At 40.5% G+C, this 18,915-nt stretch overlaps 1 protein-coding gene and 1 long non-coding RNA gene across 5 annotated transcripts in view; one reads left to right on the top strand and one right to left on the bottom strand.

The window, feature by feature from the left end:
• Positions 1 to 18,915, bottom strand: part of LOC109484367 — a 57,003-nt gene that overhangs the window by 7,171 nt on the left and 30,917 nt on the right. The window lies entirely within an intron of this gene.
• LOC109484189 (MKL/myocardin-like protein 2) overlaps positions 1 to 18,915 on the top strand; it is a 67,614-nt gene that overhangs the window by 33,075 nt on the left and 15,624 nt on the right. For 2 of the 4 annotated variants that reach the window (XM_019787437.1, XM_019787428.1), the window contains exons 3-4: positions 7,476 to 7,738; positions 8,600 to 8,692. In XM_019787437.1, coding sequence (XP_019642996.1) covers positions 7,582 to 7,738; positions 8,600 to 8,692 — 250 coding nt within the window. In that variant the 5' untranslated portion in view covers positions 7,476 to 7,581. Of the gene's footprint in view, positions 1 to 7,475; positions 7,739 to 8,599; positions 8,693 to 18,566; positions 18,691 to 18,915 lie in introns of those variants that run through there. The other 2 variants (XM_019787447.1, XM_019787453.1) reach the window with 2 other exon arrangements.

The following is an 18,915-nucleotide window of genomic DNA, read 5'->3' as shown; positions in this document are numbered from 1 at the left end:
TTGTAGGCCAATTCACATTGACTTGCCAAAGTGTTGTTTCATATACTCATAGTGCTCACCAAGAGTTTCATGGTTGACCAAAGGACTTGCAGTAACTGTTGATTGACAGCTACAAATCGTGCATGCGTCTGGAAAGCAAACTTCCCTAGTCACTGCTGAGTGACATGTGGTGAGGAGGGCTGCAGACAGAGCCCCAAACCTGTTTCTCATTTTCATGTTGTCGACAATGATGATGGAAAGTAGCACAATTACTGAGAATGTCACCAAACCTGAAACCTTAGGGCCTTTGAAGATTTATTTCTTTATGTTGGAAAAGAAAAGTTCTTATAACAATGTAGGATGCCTTTACATGACTGACATGGGCATGAGGCATGTATTCTGCTTACATATAGCTTATTAGTTTGATTATTGTGAACAGGTTACACTGAACTGGCTGCCAAGATCTGAAATTCCTACACAACAACCTGCTACCAAATTTAGTCACAAGTGACCAAAGTTTAAAACCTGGTATAAGAAGATGGAGCGGACTTACGGACTGGAGGTATTTTGGAATATCTGGTCGGCCCAAACTACAGTTTAAAGCCCATAGTTTCACTCTCCTGGGAGGTGGCTAAAGATGATTCTCATTAAAGCGAGTTTTGAGCAAACTTACAGAGTAGGAAGGCATACCTGGTGAGGTCAAGCATGTTTCAGGTGAAACCATGTGAAGTATGAGGTAAAGGAATCAGTTAGTAACATTGCCATGTTGTGAAAGGTAAACATATTAACAATGCTGAAACTGCAGAAGTTTTACATCAGCGAATACAGATTCTTAGAAATTACAGTATGATTTTGAAAATGATTACTGCTCACCTTTGGTTAAGCTTTGCCGGGAGGCTTTTTGATAAGTTAAAGCTTATCCCAAAGAAGGAAAACCTCAGGATTTGCCACTTTCAAAAGCAATTTCTTCATTGGAATTCCCATGTTTTAAACAGGTGTGGCACAGTTGACAATCTCCTCAATCCCTAGTACTGGATTAGGAGTTTACGGTTTGAGGAAATGTAATTTGGGGGAATACTGAATTCTGAGGAAGAAAAAGTGATGTTCCTTTTGTAATTAACCTAAAATGATCCTTATAATCAAATTAGTTGCTTGACTGAACAGGAAGCAATTCCGCCCTCATTAGTTGTTCCCAACACTGGCTTATCAGGGCCACTGTGTGGAAAATGATGGGAAAGATAGGAGACAGTCAGGTTGGAAAGTAGGTCAGCAGTAGGAATGGGCAAATATCTCAGGAAGGGACTGGTGATATACTGTAGCACATTCTCTGCCTGCATGTGATGTAGTTTCCTTTAGGAATAGAAGTGAATCAGATCAAACTACATTTATAATAGACAAGACAAAAAGAAGTCATTTATCTGTGGTAAGATGATAACAATAACAGTTACTCAAAAGAACTTTTGAAAAAAGACCTGTACTCAAGGTAGAAAATGATATTGATGTATCAAGGTCCAAGATCATGCTGCAGTATTCCAACCTTATAATAACTTTTGATATCTATATGTAAGCATCAAGTGGCTTGTTGTTTCCCCTTTCGAGTTGAACTATAAGCTGTAGAAATATATGACATGTATAACAAGTAAGGAAATGTTTGGTAAGATCAGAAGCATGGAGACTGTACCTTTTGAATGAGTACAGGAAATAACAATGAGCTAGGGACTTATCATAGGGCATGATCCCACGGGTCTTACAGAACATATGTGATGGCAACTGTGTTGGAGCAGAGGAAGTGGAGGGGCCTCAGGTGTCACATTAGTGCCTTCCGCACCAACCTCCGCCCAGGATTCCTATGTGTTAGTTGTGTGTGTCAATCCACAGGGGGTGCCCCTCAGGTAGATTCCTAACATAAGAACCCAGCTGACATGTGTCATCTGCTTTCAAGCTGCACTCCTCAGGTCAGGTGATGTGGACATGGAAAGAATAACTCTTGGAGTTATTCTTTAGAAGGTTGGGATTTAGGTGAAGTGCATCCATATCTGACAATGTAGTAAATTTTCACTTAGCTACAAATGTGTAGACTTATACACATAAATGGGTTTATCATAAGCACTGATAGATGCTACCTTTGGGCAGGTCCCATGGAATTTCATTCAGGATTAGAGCCTTGCAGTAAGAGCTGGTCAAAGAAATGAAAGGACCTGGTGAGAACAGAAGAGTTGAAAAATGCAGCTACATGTATAGGCTGCAAAAAAGACATTGGGAAGTATGTTTTAGGTGCCATTATCCTGAAAAAAGTTTAATGGACCTTTTTCTATGTGCCAAATTATACATTACTGAAAAAAATTCACCTTAATTACTGATGCAAATTTTGTTTATCAATGCTATCAGTTGTTGTGAAAACGTTGTTAGAAGAAATTTGTCAACTTTTGCGTTATGCAACAGTGGAGGGAACTGGACAATCTGTTTTAGTTCCTACAGCATCTAAGTGAACATATTTTCCTTACTGTTGTCCAACAAACTGGGACATGACTTAAAAATAAATCTATTAGCACCCCACTCATCCTCTGATCTTGTGGGCTTTTCAAAATACTTGGTGTCTCCTCGCAAGGATTAACTGGGCAAAAGGTACCAGGGAAGAAGTCTGGAAGTGATTTATTCCTCTTCAAGGAACTACATGTATCACTACATGCAGGAGAATCCTGAGCCAACAGGCTCTAGTGCTTAATCTCCGTAAGCTGTAGCTCAACTCCTCATGTGTAATGTAATTTTGTAGGTTATCAGGTCGGTGCTAAGAAGTATTTCCTGCAAGATGTAAATAATGAGAAAAACCCTGTGATACAAAATGTAAAGCAGAAACTCACCTGTATAATGTAGTAACTAAACTTACTTATTTGAAGTGATGAAGTAATATGAGGTTTAATAGTTTCAGATAGAAATTAGTGGGTATGTCTCTGCCTATTGCTGTATTCCTGGAAACAACAACATCAGGAAGTAATGAGACAGAACACAGCGATGTCATTTCATGATAAATGTAAGAATGCATGAAGGTAATCAGTCCATATAATCTATGTAAGATTCAGTCATATTCACTCTCCTAAGTGGGAAATTAGTCTTGACAGAAAGTTGTTTTTGTTATATAATATGGATCATATGACAAGTAAATTCTGGAAGCGTGCCACCGGTCTTTCATGTATGCCCCTGGACTAAAACTGTTTCAACAAAGTTATCACAAAGAAAACAATTTAGTCATCAGAGACTTAGAAGGTCCATGATATCTGCCGGAGACCAGCAAAAATCTGATTACTTTCTCAGGCAACGTAGCTTTAAGGCAATAACTTCCTTCAACAAAGTTTCATATCATCTCAAGAGAAGGGTTAGGTTTAAGCTCCAAGTTGAAGATAGAGAACCAAAGTTTACATTTTTGCAGATTTGTAGATCACTCCCTGGCATTTCCATCTATGTGATGTCTACTGCCAGGGATTCTTTACTTGGTTTTCATTCTTAGATACATCAGGAGGAGCAAGAGTACATTGATTGGATAATGAAAAGAGCATTGATCAAAGAATAAACCTGATTATTTGTTAGTATAAGATTAACGAAGAGGAAAATTAGCCAACCAGAGAAGCAGGAAGTTGGTAATCCTGGAGAATTAGGCAACACAAAGTTATCTGAGGGAAGTATTGGGCTTGTTTTGATTTTGGACTTGTTGGGATCAAGATAGTTTTCAGATTAAGGCCAGTGGTTGTACATCTGTTTGCCATGTAAGTAGGTCGTATGCTTCCGAATTGTGTAACACACAGCCATGCTTCTAGGAGTGATTATTGGTCCAGAGACTCTCAGTAGTTGAATGATAATACTCTATGCTACTGAGAAATTTTATTCCTATACCTCCTTAACTTCATCTTGTTTTTATCCTTCCTCAGCCTCCAAACAGGTAGTACTAATGTACCTATTTAGCCACGCCTTGGGGTAAACGAACCACAACTGTAGCCGTGTAATGTTGTTTTTACTGCCAACCATGAATGTCTTACTGCATGATGAAGACATCTGTTGGCACTCGTTCCAGCATCACTCTGCACGCCTGCAGAAGTGGGGCTGGCACGTTGTTGTCACTCAGCCTGGCCTGGTCGGAGCGAACTTGAACGTCCCCAGGTACGATTTTACTTCCCTAGCTGAGGTTTTATGCGGAAAGCCAGGGTCCTCTAGCTGTTCCTGTGGGTCTGGTTATACGCGAGTTTGCTAATTAGCGATACAAGAACATATTGGAACAACGTGTGACAGATGAGAGTCGACTGTGCTTCACTTATTGTTATTCACAGTCTTGATGTAAAAGTGTGAAAAATCTGTTTTTGTCATGTTTGCATAGGACCAGAAACTTCAATTTCATGTTCAGTACGTATAAGGCAGGATGTGCACAAAAATAACTTGACTGGATGTAAAAGTTTAATCAGGGATTAACGTTTTTAGTTACTACCGGTGCCTTCAAGTCACGGCTGTAACATAAGGTAGCATATTTCATTGTAGACTCATGTAGAAAGTATTAACCAGGGTCAATGACATTCCTGCACATAGAAGTTTTTATTTAATGTCAAGGCCTCGGTGAGCAACATGCATCCAAAATATGCAGTAGAAACTACTGTGTTCTGTAAGCTTGAGCAAGAATAAAAAGTTACAAAGTAAGCAAGAATAAAAAGTTACAAAGTAAGTAAGAATAAAAAGTTACAAGGTAAAAAACTTAAGTTTGGGTTACTGGATAACACAAAGTTGGTTATAAGACCACACTTAAGAGCACTTCTACCAAGCTATTCTAGTATGGATAACTTAGATAGAATATGTAGTAAACCAGAATCAAGTTCAAGTTGATCCTGGCCTTTTATCTTTTTGTCTAAGTTTGGATTCATCCTAGCTTTAGTAGTCAACAAATTTTAGTTTTGCAATTTCCTTTGTGAATAATAAAAGGGTATGGCTGGCATGGGTTGCCAAATGGGGGAGTTCAGCTGAACTTGACAGATGAGTGCTGATTTTATGGAAGAGGTGTTTACGAGTCGTGTTGATGGAAGAAATGAGCAGGAATTCCTTGGCATGTAACTGTTTTCCCTCATCAACTAAAATATTTCATAAGAAATTGCTGCTATCAGTAAAGGAGCAACTGAACCAACACTGTGCAGACATCGTAGTCAAAAATTTTGCTTTTGAATGATATATCTCATAAGGGAGATTAACAGTTTGATTAATTCTAGTTAGCCTTGATGAGTGAAAGTTCACTGCCACATGGCATTGCCATCTGTCGAGGTTAATGAGGTTATAGTGATGTTCAGAAGTTGTTGCAACAGAGTTGTTGCTTGTGTTGGAGTTACCTGTCAGATTTCTCTCATGTGTTTATAATAAATGTAAAGTAGGAGCCAGCTAATTGTCCTAGAACAGGAAAATATCGTCAGAACAGTTTATAGGTAAATCTGGTGCTCTGTAACTGATACCACTGTATAACATGTTGAAAATGTTAAACATATACAGTTGAGTCATGTTGGCAGGGCGGCTAGAATGCACCTGTCAGTGGCCGTGGTTGTGTATTATAGGTTGTGATGCTGTGGGGAATGTTGAAGTGTGCGGCGTATTGGTCCCGAGATTCCAGTGAAAGCGTGTTCCATTGCCGTGTGGTTGACTGTACACGTGCCAGCCTACGTCAAATGTCACTGCCCCGGGAGAAATCAGTCTGAAGTCTGCGCCAAGATCTGATTGTGGTGTCCAGAATTGGTGGGATGCCTGGACCCTGCTCTCTACACTCCCCTGGCATACCTCTCATCCACATGGGCATTAAACAGGGACACTCACGGAACTGCCCATTTCTTTGGTGATGACCAGGATTTTATACGACGTGAAAACTGCAGTTATACTAGTACAGGAACTGGTCATAATCAAGGAAAACCTTGTGGAGATAGGTTGTCCACAGAGGAGCAGTAGTAGGGAACAGGTGGGTTTTACTGGCCCATATCAGAGATAAGTAGGGAGACACGTGGCTAAGACTGGAGCTTAAGGGGTGCCACATACCGCCCGGGATGACTGGGGCAACCTTATCGGTCAGAACTGGAAAAATAACTTCCTGTGGGGAGAAAGTCGCTGGTGCCGGGTGCCTAGAACAATAAAGATCACTTTGTGTTCCTTGTCGCCTTGGCATGACCAGAAAGCACTTGAACTTGAAGGAAATAGTTCTGAGGTTCACAGTCAAATGTTTTTAGATGAAAGCTCATTTGTGTTTGTCCATAAAATGATCAAACTCGGTGCAATGATACAATAATGTAATAAATTCACAGAACTTCAACTGATTCTAATTCCTATGACCTATCCCAGGTCAGGTACAACAAAAAATCCAGTAATTACAAATTTTCAAACCGTAACAGGATCCATGTACATGTAAGTTTGGCCAGAAACCTTTTTCCCCTCCTGCCCATACCCTGTATCTAACACCTCCATCTGTAAATGTTAGCTTTGGACAAGGTGATAAGCCCATTAGAAGGAACACACCCACACAACTCCTTTGCTCCTGTGTTTGTTTAGAAACCCTTTACCAGGCTCTTAAGATGGGTGACTTTAAACTTGGCTTTCTTCTTTCTTCTTTCTCCTGTTGGCATGGTTGTATTGTAGAACTACCTAATAGTATTGTTGCCCAGTTTACAATTGTATTATGCACACATGGTATTGCTTATGTAACATAACAATGAAGAAACATATTTCTTCAGAGATATGTATCCAAGGTTTCCTCTGAAAAGTTAATATGGAATGAATGGGATAATTAGGCAGGGGACACAGACAGACACTTTACTGGGTTTGTTTTTGCTGACTGCCTTTGCCACGTCTTTTGGGAGTCATTGTCAAGTCTATATTCCTTTGAAGTATTCCCTTGACATAGCTTACAGGTGTACAAAAGTTCAAACTGGGGTCTTCCATAAACTGACAAAGATTCCTGAAAAAAATTATGGATCAGAAAAGGTTAATCCCAGGTCATGTTGTTATTTTAGAATGTCATAAAGCCATGTTTGGTATTGATAAATGTTTGGATGACATTTTTATCAAGTTGTCACCTTATGTAGGCAGTAACTGGGACATTTCTACACATGGTGGCTCCAGCTAAATCTTGAAGATTATGAAAGTGTTGAATGAAAGGAATGTTCTTGAGGTGCAAAAGGCACATAAACAATCATAATTGGTGAAGTAGAAAGAAAAGCTTGGTAATTAATATGATGCTTTCTACTTCTAGAAGCCATGCCAAGTTGATGTCACATGCATGAAGACTTCTTCTGCAGGATCTGATGTGGAAGCAGAAAAAATAGCTTTTGAGCTTTCTGGAAAAGGGTTTTGTGGAAAAAGTCTGTCTTCCACTTCCAATAACTTCTTTAGGTACCATACCAGTTACAAGACTAGCACTGAATAGACCTTAATAGCCTGAAGTCTAAAGTGTTTGACTGATGATTTTTCTCCATTCTTGTCTGTTTGTGTAGGTACTAACCACTGAGCCACCAAGCTGGAACAGAACGGCCACACCTCACCACAATTCTGGAGTTGGACCCGAGCAACTCGACTCCCCAGGGGGGTGGGGAGGGTAATATGGCCCCCTCGGGGATGGGGACAGAGATGGAGGTCTGCGGGTCAGACGGTGATCTGAAGCTGGAGGGAGCCATGGGGGATGTGGCCATGGAGGCTGAACCACAGTCAACACTCAGCAGCGAGTCCATACTGGAGGCCAAAGGCAAAAACACGGAAGGTAGGTGCAAAATGCAAGACAATAAGACAATAAGTTATCATGGTTAAGAACTTAAGAAGTGGTAGATCAAAAAAGCTGAAGGAGTAAGTTGTGTATAAGGACTGAAAACTGGTGTGAGCAAAGTGTATATAAAGATAGTTAACTAAGATAAGAGAAGTACCAAAATAAGAAAAAGTCTTCTACTTCTGTGGCTTGAAAAAAGATTGAGCAATGACTCTTCCATTCCTACAGTCATGTTTAGATACACTAACTTTCCTTTTCTTTGAAGAGTGTGTCTTAAATACATGAGTTTTAAGACAGAAAGAACAGATAACTAAGACTGATTCTGAAGTGATAGGACAGAATTAGTCCACCACCTGTCTCCAACAACAAAACAACTACAGGGATGTGGAAGGAGCAGCCTTATGTTCCTGTCTATTTGGAGGGAAATGTACATGTACATATATGAAGTTTTCAAACTTATCGGGAAAAAAGGACTGCTCTGCTTGTTTGCTGTCTTGGCCAATTAAATTCCCTTAATGACAGGAAAAATATTCTCATTGGTATATGATTTAAATTCAGGTTACTTCTAAATGATTCAACTCCAACATGGTTATTTGGCATGGATTGGCACAATAAAAAGGAACTAGCACCAGAGCTGTATTAAAACTTTCTTTTTCCTTTATTTCCCTTTGCACGTGTAATGTTCATTACCATGCATGTTTGTTGCACCAAATTTTTGTGGCAGTTTTCATTTGGCATGATGGCGAAAACGCTAACTCTGTGAAGCTTGATTAAGAGATTTGTTTTCATGTTTTTTTTTTACTTTTGCACGTGTAATGTACCTTACCATGCATGTTTGTTACTCCAAACTGTCGTCAGCTCTTCTGCAGTACCCTGATTATGATGACGATATGGACATGATGACTAAGACTAAATATGCGGAGAAATGGAGAGTTATCATGACCGCTAAAGGTGACAGCTCTAAACTACTGTAGCATAACACTAAATACTAAAACAACTGGTCAAAATCACATGATTCACAAAATTTGTAGAGCTATGGGGTCATGCATGGCTGTTCAAGAAAGAAAATCAAAGGATGAGGACAGTTATTTACAGCAACGTCCTCCAAGACCTGTTGATTTTCATTTTCTGGAACATTTTATCCACTTGTCAATATTTTGATGTCATTAGTATGGATTTATTGTACATGTATGTCCATTGTGCCAGACTTATTAACCATATGTATAATGCTTCATTCCAACTAAAGACAAACCCTTTCTTCATTTCATAGTACCGTAAGACATGTTTACAGGGTTCCAAAATATGCTGTATGCATGTAATCAGTATCTATGGGATATTGAACAGGAATTTCTTGACATGATGACAGCTGATTATCATATTGTGTAAAAATTGTTAACAAGGTGTTGTAGTTTCAATAGAAAAATGGAACTTCAAGCCATTTTGCCCAACATGCTATCAAGCTCCAAGGCAATCTCTAAAGAAGTTGACTGCAGGCCACAAATTGGGCGTGACTAATAGTGTCAAGGGCATGGTGGCAAAACCATTAAGGATGATGCCGAGTGACTTTGACAAGCAATTTCAGCAGGTTTACTTTGCGGGGGAGATGGGGCGATATCTCTCAATGACCCTGGACACTGGGGACGTATCCTACACCGGTCCTTAGCCCCAGAACACTGGGTGGTCATACTATCTCATAGCAACCTAGGTTGGTAGAAATATGACAGCATACATGGCATATGACTCATCACATTACTGTGACCTGTGACCTCAGTAACAGGTGGGCCATCAGGAGCAGAAATAGAACTTACAACTTCTGTTAGAGAAATTTTTAAGTTGTGCTATACCTTCACCCCTATATCTGTGAGTTTACAGTCCCAGCATGGGTAGGCATGAACGGGATCCAATAAACCATTCACCTGCTCTGAATCTCATTAAACAATCATCCTGGGTCGTACCAAAGTGATTATGGCGGGGGAGTATTTCCCATGAGCTCCTCGGGTGTCATACGACCTTAAGCTTGTAGACCTTATTTTTCCGTGCCCAGGATGCCAGGAGAATCCGTCTGAGAAGTCACTGGTCACGATCCATGTCATCCCTCTCGATGACCAGGACAAAAATTTCTTGATGAGCCTGTTTGGAGACTTAGATAGATTTGAAGTTCATAGGAAAGTTTGAGAGGTCAGTTCCCTCGGGTCTTTATTTCTGGAAGATATTCCCCAGTCAATGACATCTTACTATGAACTGCCACTGCAAATGCTCAAAGCCAGCTACAGGGGGTCTTGTAGTGAAAAACAAGTTTAGTGATTATCATCTTCCCTGATAAGGCAAGGGCATGGCTGGTACTGTATTTCTATTGCATTGGTACTGCAGGGTTGGTTGCATAATATTTCTGTGAAGACAAGTATTTAAATTTCCATGTGATGTTATTGTTGCCAGCTTCTGCTGAGAAGAACCAACATGAGGGGGCACTGTACTTGGGCGTCTTTCACAAATTTGATTTGACTGTTGCTTTCAGCTGACCCCAGGTCAAGAATTTATTTTTGTTTACCATCATCGATAGACAGTTAGACACCTATACCATGCGTAGCATATTTGCAAAAGGATGTAAGAAGTGGCAAACTAAATGGTTCTGCCTCTGCTGTTGTGACTGTCCCTGCTTGAACTAATGGACGAAAAGTGCACCAATTGTAAACATTTTAGTCAAATGTCAGTGACTTGTTGGGTGCATTTGCAGCCCACACTTGATTGTTTCTGTGACTTTCTGTTTTCTGTGACTAGTATGTGTACATGTAGTGCATCTTTCAGCACTTAAGGTGAGACTTAAAATGGACGTGAAACAGTTTGATCTACTCATGACTTCCAGCATCTGTAAGACTTGAGAAGCCTTAGAACTTTCTTTGATGTTGCTGATACATGTAACATTGCCGTTGCCCCAAGTCTTCCTGAATATCTGTGATGACATAAAGGCGAGGCTGTATTGCACATTAAACTTCAAGTACTTGCCAGCATTTATTTATGACAGGTTAGTTGAAAGATTTGTATATCCCAAGTTGGGTATTTTGTCCTTGACAGTGGGAGAACTGTGTATATTTGTGATGTCTTTGATGAGTGAAAATGACGATGCTTTGGTGTGTTTGTTAAATTTTCGAGCCAAAAATACCTTTTGCTCCTGCGCAGAGTGGCCTCCTAGTCAGGAGCCCGGTCGAAAGCCCCGTATATCCCTGTGGTGAAAGCTGGGTGTGTTTGTTTAGTCCAGGCGTGTGGCAGAAGTGACGTCTAGTACAGGGTGGCCGCCATCAGGGCTTAATGTGTTAAACTGGACTGATTATCCTTGACATTGACGCAGCCAGGCCAGTTGTGCATGTCTGTGTGCTTGGACACGAAGAAATGCGGTGCCAGGGAATGTTGTGTCTTACGCTCAAGTTCAAAACAAGTCAAGAATGATGGACACTCAGTAAGGAAACTATGCAGATTTGTCTCAGTATCATCTTAGAGGAGGTTCATTATCAGTTTCGGGTTTCTTGGCAGAGCTCAAGAACAAAATGACTGTGCAACAGTTGAAATGGCCTGGTAGGAGCTTGCTGTGTTATGTAAGCTTTGCTTTTGAATATTGGTAACCCAGGAGCAGCACGTGTTGATCCATGATAATGTAACTCCAAAAAGGTGAAGGGAGATAGTTAAGATTCTATGTAGTGTGCCTTTAAAGCGTTCATTGGCATAGGTTTACATTCATAGCTGCTTCGGAATGTTCTCTCAATTTTCAAAGACATATTTACTGAGGTTTTCCGGGCACTAATGAACATTCTAAATCCTGCCAATGATTAAATGTAATCTGTCCTAGTATGTAACAACTATTTCACACTGTCTGGCAAAATATTTCTGCAAGATCAGAGGATAGAGACCCAGGGTTACCCCCGGAGGTTGACCCTGTTATAAGGTATGTTCTGTCGGGGATGTACAGTCCCTCTGGGGCTGGGACCATCATGCGACACATGACACTTTGTTCTGCATACCTCAACCAGCCATTTTGTGTGCACAACCCAGTTGCTGTAAGGCCCACCAGACAGTGCTCTCAAAGCTGTTGAAATATACTCACATCCACATTCAAGTTTCATGTTCTATAACGGGGAGATAGACCACAAGACAGCAAAGAACAGAGAATTTTGTCAGTCATCTCCATTCATATCAAATTGCCTTGACCCTATGTCCTTCAATCCTCATAAATCGTCTACTATTTACCTGTTTGTGTTGAAAGTCTGTTGGAATTTAAGACACTTGTTGGACATACAGGAAGAGATCTGCAGTTTCAACCTATAGTACGGAAGTAACAATCGTATAATAAGTTGTAAAATTAATGAAATATGGGTAATTTACAGATTGACTCCTGTCATTATTTCCCAGTTATTAATGAGCATGTACACAACACAGGGTCAGTGAACCCAATCGTATGTTACCAGAGACATTACCACAGATTCCAGCCTGAGACTGAGGCATGTCCAGCATAACAAGGGACAGATAGTGGGACAGTTGCACCGATCTGACAGTCCCAGAATATCACCCCACAGGCTCAGGTCTGTTGATCCAGGTCATGGTGGAAGTGAATGGGCAGCTGGCAGCTACCTGTAAAAATCCATGTTGACTTTGGCTTGACCTATAGTTAAACATACATACAGAAAGCCACCTTATAAGTATATGAAAGCTCACAAAACTTTGAATACTGGACACCTCCAATAAATATTTCAGAACACAAAAATCCATGTAGATTATGGCTTGACTTGATGACTTAAACAGACTTACGGGTACCAAAAGCCACCAGATACATATATGAGAGTTACACAACAAGTTTAAGTACATGTACTTTGCTCTTTCCAATTGTACAAAAGAGAAAACTATATCGTATATGAGAAAATTATTGAGACAAGTCTATATCCGTTATTGTTTGAATATCCATGGTTTGAATAGTAGGAAGTAAATATGAGATGAATTTGTTTGGTTATTTTGTACACTGATACTTCATGTCAAAGAGGGTATGCAATTCTTGAAATAGAGCAACCACTGTACTTTTTACATGATGCTAAAAATTGAAGTCAGAAAAAAGGTTTTATTCAACACTAACTATGGTCAAAGAGGTACATATCAAGACTCTAAAGGTTTTTGGAATGCGCAATACGAAACAGTGACAGCATATATATCTTAATCCCACACATCTGTTTCAGTCATCAAAAACCCTTCATTGCAAGAGACCTATATTAGACAAGTCTTATAGCAGCATAAATGTAGTGGAAAATTGCTGATGCTGTTACTCCAGGACAGTGTACTGTATCAGTTCTACAACCTGATACACTTGACACGTGGCCTTTACTGGCTGAGGACATTGCCAAAATTATGTGCAACAATCCATCAAAACTGCCCATGGTCAAGGCTGTGGACGTGATGACATGGCAACGTCTGACCATGCGCTCGACACCCAACAACCGTAATCTTCATCACCACAGTATGTGTGAAAGATAGTGTAACAACTTCAACAGCTATGTGAAAAGACATCCACACAGTAATGGTAGTAAAAAGTTTGAATACTAGTAAGTTACTTGGCCCAGAGACATTTTTCACCCTTACTTGTAGCATTAACTGCCAACTCCGAATAGGGAGAGAAACTACATCTCAAAGTCGTGACAGAACGTGTCATACAGTACAGCTTACAGCATGTAAAATGTTATTGTATACGGCTTATTACTTATACAGTAATATATGTCCTTGTGTGTGAATGTGAGCTGGTTTAATGGTTAATGTGGCCATCTCTTTGACCTTCAGAAGGGATATAAAGCGTACAAGGTCGTAATCTGATCAAGGTAATAAAGATCACAACCTTTGATATCAAATCCTCAATATGGAATGCCGTAGTGGACATGACACTGGGCACGTATGTTGACTTGGTCAATGCAGTCAAGGTTGTTGAAGAACTGTCAACTTTGGACCAGTTCATTCACCTCATTATCTTGATGCCAATCACAATAGAGGAGGTTAAAAGTGCCTTTTAGATTACTTAAGCATACTGCAATATTTCCTGTTTGTAGATTTCTGTCACTGAATACTTTCTGTAAGTTGGATTATAGGCAAAAATTAATTTTCAAACTGTTGATACCATGATATCATTTGCAGAGAAGTTGAGCCTGCAGATCAAATGTAAGCGGGTGGAGGTGAATTGAAATACGACAAGAAGTGCTATATAAAACTGGGCAAAGACACACATGAAAGGAAGTCAGACCTAGATGACGTGACTTGGGACACGTCTTTAGTGCTTTTGACAGTTATCAGTGGGGCCAAGGCCATTGCTGACACAACTGAATCTGGAATATGTGAAAAATGATCCCACTTGTTATGACAGCTCTGTGTTGGAGGGACGGCACTTACACCAAAATCATTTTTAAGAGTCTAGCATCCTTTCTGGATAATGTGTTACACACTGGTTTGGCATATCTCCATGGTACGTCACAACTTGAAATGTCTGTTTTTGTCAGTTTGGTAACCTAGTTTGCTGCAAAATTACTCCAACGTGCATGGTCAAATGGCAGCCTTCAGAAAGGGCCGAAAACGGATAACGCAGATATAGAGGAAAGATCTCCCAGCCCTATCTCTCTTCCCCTTCCTAAAAGGATTGTAGTCCACCTTTGGGAAGTACAGATGACCAGTGGCAAGGCTACAGGACCAGCAGCCTTGGCTGATTCAGGAGAATATGAGGCAGGTTGCCGGACGGGTGGGCGAAATGGAAGGAGAGCCCGGCATGTAGACAGGCATTCCTCACCATGATAGCAATGCTAAGCCAGCACATCCCTGGCAGGGAGAGGGACAGCTGGTGCACAGGTCCATGTCATTCCCCTCCCCACAGCACAGGCACAAGTGCATGCACCAAGGTTGCCGTGATGGGGAGGAATGTTAGTAATGGTTAGCCCTCCCTTTATCAAGCACTCTCTGCCTCTACCCATTACCAAGATGGGTTCAACCTGATTTTTCTGGAAAGGTGAAAGAACTCTGCAGTAGGCTGGAAACGTGATAAGACAGTTATGATGATTTATGACAGAACTTCTGTGTGGCTATAAAAAAATGTATGCATGACAGCTATTACATTCATATTCTAAAAGCAAGAATTAGATTCAATACAATCTGGTATAATAAGAAGTGTCTGTTACTGCAGTGCTGCCCATAAGATAGGACCACTCCAATTCACTGAAGAATTAGAACAACTGATAAACTTTTGCTTGGTTTCCCACAAAGATCAGTCTGTGAACTGTGGTATGGTATCTCCATATTTTCATGGATTTTTATGATACCATAAATGTGTTGAATACTGTTTGAATGCGAGTAGTATGTAATGTAGGTCTGATATTCCGTAAGCTTGGACGATAACTTACAGTTAACGTCTAAGCTCTAAGTGGTGTAGACCTGTCAGCTGGCCCCCAGTGATCTATTGGTTGCAGACAAACCTCAAAGGGTGCCGCCATTTTGACTCCCAACAGTGGCTTTTATGTATTTGCTCTGTACAAAGTAAATGTTCATTTTACACTTTGGTTCTAGGAGAAAGAATCATTCGTGCTGAAGCCAGGGAAAACAACAACAAAATCAGTCTCACGATTAAGACACACCCACCTGACCAAACATTTGACCCGACTTTTGTTAACTATAGTACAATGATCATTACCATGTTTTGAGATTTCGTCAAATTTTCCAGCACAGAATGTTGAAACAGGTTGTATGGGAGACCAGGCTAGGTCCCTATTCACAAAGTCTTACAGATTGCTGAATTACATGTATGAGTTGGTAAAAATCCTGACTGAATGAAGACCCAAAAGGCCATGTTGCCTTTTCATGTCTTTTGCATTTTTATGATGAATTTTGACTCAAGAACTAATGTAACCTTTTAGAATCATTCAATTACTGTTTAATAGATACTTGAAATTTTGTCATAACAAGTTCACTTCTTCATTTTGTCTCTCTCTGGCATTACCCATACTCCGCAGGCTTATTTCTGATCTCAAACTACATCATCAGTACATTTGTATGTTGAAAAATTTCTTCCTAACAAAATACAAGTCATATGAAGAGCTTCATGACAAAAACATCTTCTCTAAAAGTAGTTCATTCTGCCCATTAACATCCACATGGCACAAAGATATATACACAACCCTCTTCATCTTTACTGAGCTCTTCAAAACAAGTCTGTAGCTTGCAGCTTGCTCATAACTAAGAGTTAATGAATTGGCCAGTGGTGCTGTGTATTGTGAGAGTAGGAGCTGATTGGCTTGCACACGCCGGTATTTACCTGGGAGCCACACGCCACGCGGCAGAAACACCAGACACCAGCCACTCAGCGACTTTTCACGCCACCCCGAGGATTTGTGACCCCAGGAGTGTATTTATACGAGGCACGCCAAGCCGTACGTGTGCCATTCTTCTAAAGCCTGGTGCAAGCTCAAGGCAGACTTTTCTGACAATCCCAATACCTTTGTCAGATACGTTCGTGTCATATATGAGGGCATGGGCCTTTCTTGCATCAAAGTCGTTGTCTTTCCAAGTTGTATTAAGATAGACCAAACAAAACTTGACCTTTTTCCCTACATCAGCGCTGCTGTGTGAACAAACAGTCCTTGGAGAGTCAACTCATGGCACTGAACTCTCATCTGTTGGCAGGGTTAGATTAAACCGTAGCAGAAGAGCAGAAGTATCAAAGACAAAAATTCTCAGTCCACCAAGAAAATGCAAAATTAAAGGTTAAACAAAATAAGCTGCTATCTACATGTACATTGCTGTCATACAAATGTTTGAGTTCCAAGGTGTGATCAGAGGATTTTGATGTATTAGCTTTGACTTACTTTTTGGATGGAAATTGCAAGGCTGGTACTGTTAGGAGACCATCCATGGTACATGTATGACTCATACCTAAACTTCCTTCTACCACAAATCAGAGATCTTTGAAATAAGCCCACAGCTGGATGTGTCACAAAAGTGACGACAGTTGTACCAGACAGTGCAAGTACCCCTGACCTACTGTTGTAAGACTATAAACTTAGCTGGAAAAGTCATTTTCTATCCCCATCATTCTGCATCCTAGAAAAATATGCCAGTAGCCTACAATCAAAATAAGGTGGACACATATAGAACCTAGGAAGATTGTTAATACGTTAGGTCATCAATATTAACCTAGATGTTCAACAATGATGATAAACCTGACAAATATTCTGTTGACCCCTGATAGTATTCAGTAATGTAGAAGATACTCTATCAGATTCAGGCCATGTATTTCAAGCATTTTATCGGAAGGAAGAAATTTTGACAGTATGGGTCAAGAAAATAACTGGTCATTAATCATTTTTATGATGGGTCTGACTCAAGTATGTGTTAATTTCTGAAGAAAGCACTTTTTCTTTGCATTTCGTCTCTTAGATAAGCAAGAAGTACAAAAATGTAACTGATGAGAGTTCATCATGTCATGGGAAGTACTAGTAATAAAAGAAGCATAACCTAAAACCATGTTCATCATGTATGTAATCCAGTTCGTCTCAAGATCTTCTTGTTGTTTACAAGTCAGGAAATGTACAAAATGTATGTTTCCTTGCTTGACGCACATGACCTCTTGTTGTTTAAACGTGAGGGGCACAAAGTTTGCTCTCTCTCCCAACATTTTCTTTTCACTGTTTATGATGTGCGTGTGACCGGCTCGGCTGAAATTCACCACCGTGTGCCAGGATGCCACCCCCGTGGCAGGGGAGCACAGAACAAAGCCACTGTTTGCCAGTTTGCCTTTTGCAGAGGAGCGACAGTCAACAGTGCCATGCTGCCCTGATTGTTGCGGTTTGTTAGAACAGTAGCAAAAAGTAGCAAGGAGAAAGAGACAGGGTCAGAAGTATTCAAATGGCTACACCTTTTCTCGAGTTAAAATGAGCATAATTGAAGCCTTCAGTCTCAGCAAACCGTCCAGCAGTTTTTGAGCTATTCAGAGCTCCCAGAAGCAAGTGCTTAAATCAGAGAAGTTTAAAGTCCCCCACCTGCTGATGATAATGGAACAGTCCAATCCTGGTGTTGCTGTCCAATACTGGTAGACCAGCGCGCTTATCTGTAGCTCATCTCTTCTGCAGTTCCCTATGATGCCGGTAAAGTTTCCAAACATAGTTATTTTCCGCACTTGGCCAATGTTGTGATTGCCAGGCTTGCCATCTTTTGGAACATACTGATTACTTCAAAAGTTGAAACTTACTTTTTTAATGTCTTTTCATTTTTATCAAAACTCCAATTGATAAATGGTCAATCATTGGTGAAAGCTGCATTTTGTAACTTGAACCCACTTTCCTTTCACTTCATAAAAAAGTTCTTTTAAAGTAGCATACATCATTAAATAATAAATGATGTGAGTTGTCAGCTTGTTTAAACATCCCTGTTGCTCTTCTCTTTAATCGAACTTGTCCCCAGACCAAATAGCCAGAAATTCTTATCTACAAGAAAACCCACATGTGGTTCCACTTCTTCATGATTTTGGGACATTTGTAGTGAAGACAGGAGGCATCCTCCCTGAAAAGTGGAGGAATTTTGTCTGATCTTTAAAGCCCTCCTCTGCCAGCTGGTCCTGATTGTCAAACTCCTGGTCTTCTGAGGTTTGAAGCATTTTTGAAAAGCACAACACTAGCAGCTGAGCAGCACACCCTCCTCTCTGATTGGCTAGAGGTGGGAGTTATTTTAGTTCTGCTCTTTGATTGGTTGATGGGAGGAGTCAGGGAGTGTGCAGGGGAGGAGTTATGCTAATGAGGTATGAGTCAACAGCAAGTGTTGGTATGGCAGCTGATGGGTAGTGTGGGATTTCTTGTTTAACTGGGTGGCCACTCTGGCTTGCTCCTGGTGTCCGATGCAGCTGAAAGAGACTAGAGCTGGTCGCAGGATTCGTCGGCGAAGTTTACTCCATGGTAGGAACACTTCTTTTTGTTGCAAAAGGAGGGACGCAAAATTTTAGAAAATAAGGAACGTCTCTCGTTACTTTTCGGAGAGAGTTAAAACTTGGGATGCCCTTGTTCTTTTTATAGGATGACACCATGTGCCAGTGTTTAGCTTGCCTGCAATAACAAAAGGGCTCACCCTCTGTTTAGTTTGTCATATCCAGTCAGCACACTTGTCAACTACCTGTGGATATT

The sequence above is a fragment of the Branchiostoma belcheri genome, unplaced genomic scaffold, assembly GCF_001625305.1.
Source record: "Branchiostoma belcheri isolate BF01 breed outbred unplaced genomic scaffold, Haploidv18h27 scaffold11, whole genome shotgun sequence".
NCBI lineage: Eukaryota > Metazoa > Chordata > Leptocardii > Amphioxiformes > Branchiostomatidae > Branchiostoma > Branchiostoma belcheri.
Note: the sequence above shows the minus strand (reverse complement) of the source record. Positions and strands in the feature narration are given on the sequence as shown.